At 34.2% G+C, this 10,704-nt stretch overlaps 1 protein-coding gene across 2 annotated transcripts in view; it reads left to right on the top strand.

Moving 5' to 3' along the window:
- Positions 1-10,704, top strand: part of ACBD6 (acyl-CoA binding domain containing 6) — a 206,533-nt gene that overhangs the window by 103,661 nt on the left and 92,168 nt on the right. For both annotated transcript variants that reach the window (XM_008066240.1, XM_008066241.1), the window contains one exon: positions 3,715-3,804. In XM_008066240.1, the coding sequence (XP_008064431.1) occupies positions 3,715-3,804 (90 nt within the window). The remainder of the gene's footprint in view (positions 1-3,714; positions 3,805-10,704) is intronic.

Genomic DNA, 10,704 nt, shown 5'->3' on the forward strand with positions numbered 1-10,704 from the left:
CTCAGGCAATCCACTCACCTCAGCCTCCCAAAGGCGTGGGATTACAGGCTGAGCCACCGAGCCTGGCTGCCCGGCTAATTTTATTGTAGAGATGAGGTCTCACCAAGTTGCCCAGGCAGGCCTCGAACCCACGGGCTCAGGCAGTCCACTCACCTCAGCCTCCCAAAGCGCTGGGATTACAGGCTGAGCCACCCAGCCTGGCTACTATGTAATTTCTTGTGTTTGCAGGTTCTTATTGTGGCCGGCTGCTACAGTAACAGCAGCAGTAAAAGGTAGAAGATAATAAGATACAGGGGACAAAGACATTACAGGCTGTTGGCAATTGAAGTCAATCACTACTACAATTGTAAATTGAAACTCAAATTTTTTGCAGACAAATTCAGGTCCACCTGTTTGCAGCATTTCACTTGCTAATTAGTACAATACCATACATGTTTGGTAGAATTACAGGGTGACAATGTACCAATTTTGCCATGTTTTATCTGCTGTATTTTTGGTATACAGACTTTGTATTTGTTCTCCAAATACCGTGAGAACTTCAAGACTCACTTCATAATAGAATCTCTTCATTTAATTTTGTGATTAATTAAATTCTACATTGTTTAAGAACAAGTAACTAAAGATATCAAAAAAGCATTTAAAATATTAAGCCCCACTCTGTGTTTTTCAAAAGTAGGAAAGTAATATCACTTAATAGGTTAGCTGCTACCTTGCACTTTCAGAGCACTTTAGAGTCATTCGTCTGTCTGAGCTCAGACAGTATTAGCGCTGTTGGTTAATAGATGAGAACTCTTTCCTCCCCCACCCCCCCATATTTTACTGTAGTTGAGTTCCAGAATTTATACTGAGCTTGCCAAACTATGCTGTGGTCTTGGTGGCCTAATAAAGATGCCTTTTAACAATGACTCCATCCCCACCAATCTTCTGAAAACTTTTAAAAATTAGAAACAAAGAATTATCACTTTTTGTGGTAGTGATAAAAATAAATCTAACTTGCAAATTTGTAAGAGAGTATAGCACACATGGAAAAAGATAAAACAATTACATATACAAAATGGTTAAATATTTCATAAAATTATATAAAGTCTTTAAGCAAATACAACTTTAATGTGCACCTAATTCATAGTTTTCCTTCTGGAGGAGAGATTATGAAATCCTCTACCTAAAATAATTTAATAATTACATTATATGTTCTAGGTATGTTTGTGGTTAACAAAGAGAAAGGAAAGAAACCATAGGTATTTTATTTCCTGTTTTTGTCATAATTAGTTATAAGGATAGCATCTCTGCAAATTACTGGTTAAGTTATTACTTGAACAGTAATCAAATTAGATGATGTTTGCAGGATCTTTATAATTTGATGAAGTAAAGGGTATAACAGTTCATTTTGCTGGTCTTTGTTTAAATGTAGAGCATCTTGAAGATTAATTCCAAAGCCCAATTTATTTTATTTGTGATTATTTTCAAGTATGTTTAATCCTACTCTTGTTTTTGAGCTTTCTAATACTGCATGAAATATTAATCATTCAGTGGTCTTAATGTAGATGTCTTCAGCACTACTGTAGAAAGTCATTGTCAGAGAATTCATTCTAATTCAAGGTTAATTAGTGTACCATTAAAATAATGTGTTACAAAAATTAATTGCATTGCAGGTCAGAAAATGTGTTAAAAAGCGTAGTGTAATGTCTGAGAGCACATCATCTTTCTTAAAACATTGCTATACGTGTTCTACTCTTCTGGAAAATATATCCAAAGTGAAAATCACTACTGAGGTCCAGTCATAGGTGTTTCTCCTAAAGTAAATTTTTGGCACCACACATGGGAAATTTAAAATATAACTCCCATTAACAGTAAAATGTGTTACTTGTCATCTTTACCATTGAAACAGCTAAGGATTTATATTTTATCTTTAGTTGACCATATTAGTAACCATATTGGGTCAAACCTAGGGAGAAATTAGGAACCTGGTTGAAAGAAATTTTCTGTACATCTTGTGGTGAAAGTACAAGACTTACTATGTCTTCCTACTTCCTATTAGGTAGGTCTGGTAAGTGCCCTATGTAAGTATGTCACACATTATCTTAACCATGTAGTAATTCTTAATAGTTTAACTTAGTAGCCTTAAAATGTACATTTACAATTAAACTCAAAATGATAGAAACTTTGATATTTTATCTGATTCTCTTAATGTAAAAGCTGTGAAACAGTTGCATTGAACTGTAGAATATTTTATTTGTTTGTATTTGTTCAGAGTCTCTCATTAAAGTATTTAATTGTTCATATAGAAGATTTTTGAATTAGTGCATTAGTAACAGCAGATCACATTAGAGCTACAGAAATTTTAACATAGGAAACTCTGCTCTGGTATTCAACATTACATTTTTTATTGGACTTTCAGAATTGTCTTTATTTTTAAAAACTTTTAGTGGGCTGTTAACAAAGTAAGATAAAATAGTTTTCCTGCTACAATGGATGGTGAATAATTTGCCCACATTCCAAGTTTTCTGCTTCCCTTTTAAGATTTTGTGTAAGCCTACTGAAAAACAGATATTCTCTGGAAAATAAAAGTAAATCAAGCAAAAAAAGAGGACAATTTGTAGAAAAGAAGTTTTCCTACTCTGTTTTTTTGTTTGAAGAATAGATCCTTGTTTAATTAGTTGAGCTAATAGGTGTGTGAAGAGAGTCTGAATGATAAAAAGAATGTAGGCAGGTTTAGAAAAGCTTCCTTGAAAAGTGCTTTTTACTTTAAAGCAATCCTTGTCCCAGCTTAATATCTATTTAAATCTTTTCTAAAATGAAATAAAGCAGGGATTTCAACTTAATGTAGAAAAACATTCCATTCTTTATAAATGACAACTCATTACCACTCTCAAAAAGTAGTGTTAAGCCATACATCACTCATTTCTCCAGAAAAGCCCTTAGCTTCTTGGGTTTTGTTTATTCTTTTGGACCAACTAGGCATCTCTCATTAACTAGGGCAGGATTTTCTGACAGTAGAAAATAGAAATAACACATGTAATAGTAAGTGAGTCTTTGATAGGTAAAGGTTAAAATTAATATTTCATATTTAGTACTTTGTCTCCTAATAGGTAATCATTCTCTTTTACAAGTGCCTTTCACAGCCAACTGATGATAGACACTAGTAGATTATACTAGTGTTTTTGAGGTATTTCAGAGTGTCAAGTTACAACAGTAAGGAGAAATGTTTATTTTCAAACTGGTTAAGTAGTTACTTTTTATGGAATAAACTTGAGGAAATTTAGATACAGTATATTTAGATTATGATTTCTACATAGGTTTAAGTGCTTATTTTTAATTCATATTATTTTTCACCAGAAGTGAACATAATAATTTAAGAAAACTATACTTTATAATTATAAAGTACAATTTACAAAGCATTTTATTGTAGCTCATTCATTCAACAAATGTTATTGATATTATTGTTATTACTGCCATTATCTTCACCTATAGGTGAGGGAACTGATTCAGCTGAAAGAAGTCATTGGGCTTCTTTCATAATGGATCCAGAAGTAGAACTCACAAGTTCCAGTTGATTGTTTATTGCTTTTCACATAGTACATTTTTGTATCAATCATTCTTAGAATAATTAGCCTATAATTTTGCATATCTATTTGTCTTTCTTAAAATACTACATCTTTAATATGGACCCACAACTGGTATAACAAATTCATTTACTTTTTTCTGTGTTTTTAGGGTAGAGCTCTACTTCATTGGGCATGTGATCGAGGACATAAGGACCTAGTCACAGTCTTGCTACAAAATAGAGCTGACATTAACAGTCAGGTAAGAGTGATATAGAGTCTATAGTATTGAGTGATCTATCACAGAAACAAAGAACTGAGTATCACATGTTCTTACTCATAAGTGGACTTGAACAATTATCATAATACTGTAAGAAAAGGATTGCCAGTAGTGGGAAACTGCCGGGGGTAGGGGAGTAGGATTGGCAGTAGTGGGAATCTGCCAGGGGAGTGGGGGGCATCCCTAATCAACAAGGGGACCTGCATAATGAACATTTGTACACCTAACCCTGAATTGTACCCCACATCTTTAAAATAAAAAATTTAAAAAAAAATTCCTGTTGACCACGGGCAGCTTGACATGGAGGGATGAGCCTGAATTTAAAGATAGTTCCACAGAGCCAAACTCAAGAGATTAAAAAAAAAAAAAAAAAGTGATTAAGAGGAGCTGTTATTTTTAATTGAAGTAAAATTCACATAACATAAAATTTACCAGATTAACTATTTTGAAGTGTACAATTCAATGACGGTACATTTCACAATGTTGTGCAACCATCACCACTATATAGTTCCATAATATTGTCATCACCCCAAAAGGAAATCCTGTACCTATTAAGTAGTTGCCTGCTGTTTTTCTCACTCACCCCAGACCTTGGAGACCACTAATCTGCTTTCTGGTTCCATGAATTTGCTTATTCTGGATATTTTATATAAAATGAATGATAAAATATGTGGTTCTTTGTGTCTGACTTCTTTTACTTAGCATAATGTTTTGAGGGTGTATCCATGTTGAAGCATTTATCAGAACCTCATTCATTTTTATTCCCGAATTGTATAGATATCTCTCATTTTGTTTATCCATTCATCAGTTGATGGGCACTTTTGGCAACTGTGAATAATGCTGCTATGAACATTTCTTTACATATGTTTTTCAGTTCTTTGGGTTATATACCTAGGAGTAGAATTACTGGTCATATGGTAATTTCCCTTAGGAGCTACACATATAACATTCTCACTGTCTATTATGATGCTAACGATTTCACCATGTCCTCACCAATATTCCTTATTTTCCCTTATTTTAGGATAGCCATTTTAGTAGATATGAGTTGATGGCTCATAGTGTATGATTTAGATTTTCATTTTTTAAATGACTAATGAGTATCTTTTCATGTACTTGTTCACTATTTGTATATCTTTTTTGGAGATGTGCTTATTTAAGTTTTTTGCTCATTTTAATATAAGTTGTTTGTTTTTTTGTTGTTGAGTTGTGAGAATGCTATAATTATATATTCTGGATACTAGCCCCTTATCACATATATGATTTGCAAATGTTTTCTCCCTTTTTGGGGTTTTCTTTTAACTTTCCTGATAGTATCCTTTGATGCACAAGGTTTTGATTTCGATGAAATGTAATTTATCAATTTTTTCTTCTTTTTTTTCTTATGTTTATGGTACCATACCTTAGGAATCATTGCCAAATCCAAGGTCACTAAGATTTACCCTACATTTTCTTTTATTATGGCGAGATATCCATAACATAAAATTTACTGTTTTAACCATTTTTAAGTGTGCTGTTCTGTAGCATTAAATAATTTACACTGTGTGCAACCATCACCACCACCCATCTCTAGAATTTTTTCATCTTCTCCAACTGAAATGCTGTAACCATTAAACACTGCTTTCTCAATCCTTCTTTCTCTCAATTCCTGCCAACCAACTATTTCACTTTCTATCTCTATGAATTTGACTACTCTAGATACTGCATATAAGTGAAATCATACAATATTTGTCACTTTATGACCAGCTTATTTCACTTAGCATAACATCATCAAAGTTTGCTCATATTGTAGCATGTGTCATAATTTCCTCCTCTTTTAAAGCAGAATAATATTTCATTGTATATGTTTACTACATTTAGTTTTTCAAATATTAATTAATGGGTACCTGTTTTGCATTCACTTTTTGGCTCTTATGAATAATGATGCTACGAACATAGGTATACCATTATCTATTCAAGTCCTTACTTTCTCTTCTTTCGAGTATATAACCAGAAGTAAAATTACTGGCTCATATGATAACTGTGTATTTAATTTTTTGAGGAATTACCATGCTGTTTCCCATAGCAGCTACACCATTTTACATTCCCACCAGCAGTACATATGTTCCCATTTCTCCATATCTTTGCCCATGCTTATTATTCTCCATGTTTTTGGTAATAACCATCCTAATGACTGATTGGATGCCTTTTATTTTATTTTCTTGCCTAATTGTTTTGCTAGAGCTTCCAGTAGTAGTCGTAAAAGTGAACATCCTTCTTCCAGAAGTTTGCTTTTTAATTTAGTATGTTAAATATAAAATGTTTTTTTCTTGACACAGTATTTGTTGCCATATATATCCATTCCACTTCAATGCCCCAGGCCTCATGGCTGTTTTTATCAAGTCTAAAATTTTCAGTTCTAACTATACTGTCCAGTTCATTCCACTTGAAAGCTCTTATTTAACTTCATAGTTCCCTGTCCCTTGACTGGTCCACCTTCCCACATTTCAGTTCATTTTGATCCACTCTCATGCTATTATATTCATTCCCATTCCCTGTTTTTCAGCTGTTATTAGCCACCTAGCAAAACTGTTTAATCCACCTGCCTGCTTTCTACACATCTACACCTGGATTTTGGTAAAAGCTAAAAAAAAAAAAAAAAAAGTATAATTATCATAAATTATGGTAATACCATCAGTAAATTTTTTTTTAGTTTTTAATTTTAATTTTTTAAAATTTCTAGAATGTCTCCTATATCACAAAAAAAGTAGAAGAAATCTTTGTCACCAACCCAGATCCCAGCCAGTAGCCCCAGACACATATATCTCTCTTCTTTGATGTCTCTCAGATTCTTCAAACAGCACCTAACACTGAACTCAACCATCTCTTAACAACTGTCCACCTCTTCCTGCTCCCATTCACCATAATTGACACCATCATCCAGCGAGGCTCCCAGGAGGCGTCCTTGATTATTTTCTCATCTTCATACCCACTTAAGTCTTGTAGGTTCTACCTCCTAAGCAATTTTAGACTCTCAAGTCTACCTGCTTACCTATTTCAACATTGACATTACACTAGTTCTTAGATTATTTCAACAGCTCTGAAGTGTATCCCTATTTTTAACCTTTACATCCTATATTATAATCCCCACATTTCATTTATGGAGGTTTCTAAAATGCAAACTTACCAATGTTTTCTTGGTTTTTTTTTTTTGAGTTGGAGTCTCACTCCATCACCCCGACTGGAATGCAGTGGCATGCTCCCGGCCACTGCAGCCTCACCCTCCTGGGCTCCAGTGATCCTTCCGCCTCAGCTTTCCAAGTAGCTGGAACCACAGGCGCACGCTACCACACTCCACTAATTTTTTTTTTTTTGATTTATTGTAGAGATGGGGTCTTGTCAAGTTGCCCAGGTTGGTCTCGAACCTGTGGGCTCAGGCAATCCACTCACCTCAGCCTCCCAAAGTGCGGGATTACAGGCTGAGCCACCGAGCCCGGCTATTGTTTTCTTGTTTACTTTTATTTTTCTAAGATAAAATTTTAATATAATTTGCCCTGTAATGCCATTCATGATCTGGGCCTTATTATGTCTCTACTAATTTCTCAGTACACTCTTGCTTATGTACTAGTTCTAGTACTCTAAGCTCCACTAGTTCTAAAGAACCTGTGGCATGTCTATTTGTATTATTTGTGTCTCACTTCTTGGCCTTTATACTGTTTTCTTTCTCCTTTGTTCTGTCTCCTAGGCCTCAGCTTACATACCATTTCCTCTAAGAAGCCTTTCTTTGTTGTAATCAATTAGACATCTTCACTGTCTCCTGTACTCATAGCTCCTTATTCCTAAGCTCAGCAAAGAGTTATCACAGCACAATCACTTTTTATTATAATTGGCTGTTTACATGTCTCTATCCTCAATACCACCATATACAAGTACCAGAGTTGGGTTGTATCACTAGTACATAGCATAATATCTGACATATAGTAGGTGCTCAGTAATTAAATGTTGAATAAAGTAAGATCAGCTCATAAGGAAACTGGCAAAGTGTTAGAAAAATAGAAGATGAGCACCAGAAAGGACCTAAACATTACCAAAACCTTTGGGATATCTTTGTTGTTTTATCGGAAGAAATGTGTCTTTTCCCATTAGACATCTGTGCCTTTTTCTTGGGCTATTTCCCTGGCTTTACATCATAAGGGCAAACCATACCCTTATACCATAATCTTACTTTGAAAAACTTATTATGTTCTTGATTAAAAACATAAAAAGTAGTATGTACACAAAGAAAAAAACTCAAAAGAACAAAAGCTGTAATTTTTAAAGACTCTTCCTTCTTTCCTTGTTTCCCAGTCACCCTGTTCAACTCTCCAGAGGCACTATCTACTGCCAGTTTTCCATGTATCTTTACGGGACAGACATATGCAGTAGCAATGTAATAGCAAATGAGATACACTGTTCTGTAACTTGTTTAACAGTTTATCTTAGAGATTGTTCTATACTAGTATATGTAGTCCTGCTATATTCTTTTTAATGACTGTGTAATACTCATTTATAGAGAATGTATTATAATTTAGTTAACTGGAACCGTATAAATGGACTATACCAATTTATACTTCCACCACCAGTGTACGAGATAATTTTTTTTTCCTCCAACCTTACCAAAATAGTTTGTCATAACACTTCTTGTTCTCTGCCTGTTTGGTAAATGATGAGTATATATCATATTTTTAATTTGTATTTATCTTGTTAAGAGTGATACTGAGCAATTTTTTGTATATTTAAGAATGACTTCTATTTTATTTTCTGTGACTTACCTATTTAGGTGTATTGCCCAGTTTTCAATTTTATTGATTTTTTTCATAATTTATAGGAGTTTTTTATATATTAAGGACTATTTATACTTTCTTTGTGATATAATTGTTAAAACCATTCCCATGTTTTCTTCTAGTACTCATCATTTCTTTTTATTTTTTTTTACCATCTAGAATTACTTTGTATCTTGAGTATATGATAAGAATTTTATTTTTGTCCAGATTTTGTCAACTCTTTTTATCCATATGAAGAGTCAGTAATGTTTATTGAATAATTGACATCTTTTATCTAACAGTTTGAAATAAAGTAAGAAATGTCTTCTTTATCATATTCTTCATTCTTCAATGTATTTCAGTTTATTTCTGTGCTTATTTTTCCATTCCATTGTTCTGGTTTTATGTTCTGGCTGGACAGATTCCTTCACTACTCATTCAGAATCTTTCCTACTGTTTTTACTTATTTATTTTTCTATGTAAAGTTGAAGTCATCTTTCTAACCTTCTACTTTCCCCAACCACCCTCTACTAAGTTAAGACAAGAAAAACCTTGTAGTAACTGGTGCAGTGGCTCAGACCTGTAATTGCAGTGGTTTGGGAGACTAAGGCAGAAAGATTTGCTTGTGGCCAGGAACTCAAGACCAGTCTAGGCAACATAGCAAGATTCTGTCTCTACAAAAAAAATTTGTTTTAATTACCTGGACATTGTGATGTACATATGTAATCCTAGCTACTGGTAAGGCTGAGGCAAGAGGATCACTTGAACCCAGGAGGTTGAGGTAACAGTGAACTATGATTGTATTATTGGACCCCTGCCTGGGCAACAGAGTGAGAGCCTGTCTCTAAAAGAAAGTTAAATTAAAAATTTGTTGATGCAGTCATGTCTTCTATTTGGTTTCAATTGTTTGGGGGTTTTGTAGAGGGAAATGTCCCTAAGTTAGGCATTGCCTGAGGTTTTTGCCTTGTAGATTTCCTGTATTCTATTTCTTTAGATGGTATGAGACAAGCAATCCAATAACTGCCTTATGTGGCTTTATAGAATATTCTTGACTGAACACCAGCTTTAATGCAAAGTTAATTCCAGGTAGGTTTTTAGGATGAATCCATTAGGATTATATGCCTGGAACAATGTTTTCCGTGCCCCATTTGTATCCACATGACCATTGTATGTAGCCTCCAGTCTTGGTTTTCCTATATTATTGACAGTCATAATCTGTATTATCTAACTTCAGCTAATGGGATGCTTTTGACTTTTTTTAGTTCAAACTGACTAACATGCTTCCAAGTCAGAGGGCTTCTGGAGATTAGCTCTCAGAATAGCTCTTTTCCTCGTAATTTCTTCTTAGGTTTCATTATTGAAAACTCTTTTCAAATATAGACAATACAAACATAATAAATGGAAGGAAAGGTTCATCTCCCTCATGACTCAGTCCATCTTAAACAGTATTATTATTGACTGACCTATTGGTTGCCAAAAAGAAAAATCAATTTTATTAGAAGTATTTGCTTGGCCACAGATCTTGGTACTAACCCAGCACAGACAGGCTGATGTTATCAACTATCTGAAGACTAATTTTTACCATTAGTCTAAAACGAAGTAGTAATTAGAGATATGTCAAAGTCTTCTCTGTGTTTTTCTGTCATTTTTACCCTTCACTATATCTCTTACATTTTTTTATTGCTCTGCGGTTTCTATATTCTGTGACTGTGATGGAATTGGAGCTTGTAATTTTATTTTATTTCTAAGAAAGATCCTTTATAGATTTCATTTGTCATCTTGCAGTATTATGGATACAGTTTTGTCTCTTCCACTACTTGGTATTGATTTTTAGTTCCACTGTGGAGGTTAGGTTCTTATGATATTTGGAATTAGGATATGGTGTGCACGCGCACGCTTGTACACACACACCCACCCACACACACACACACACCTCTCTCTAACTTCTTGAGTAACTTTTGATTTTTCAAGCCCTGAAGAAAGATGAAAATTACTCACCAAAGCACATGAAAAAGTATTTGTTTGAATGTCAAAGGGTTATGTAGCCGGGCTCAGTGGCTCAGCCTGTAATCCCGCGCCTTTGGGAGGCTGAGGTGAGTGGATT

The sequence above is a fragment of the Carlito syrichta genome, unplaced genomic scaffold (assembly GCF_000164805.1).
Source record: "Carlito syrichta isolate Samal-C Ts95f unplaced genomic scaffold, Tarsius_syrichta-2.0.1 Scaffold308869, whole genome shotgun sequence".
NCBI classification, from domain to species: Eukaryota; Metazoa; Chordata; class Mammalia; order Primates; family Tarsiidae; genus Carlito; species Carlito syrichta.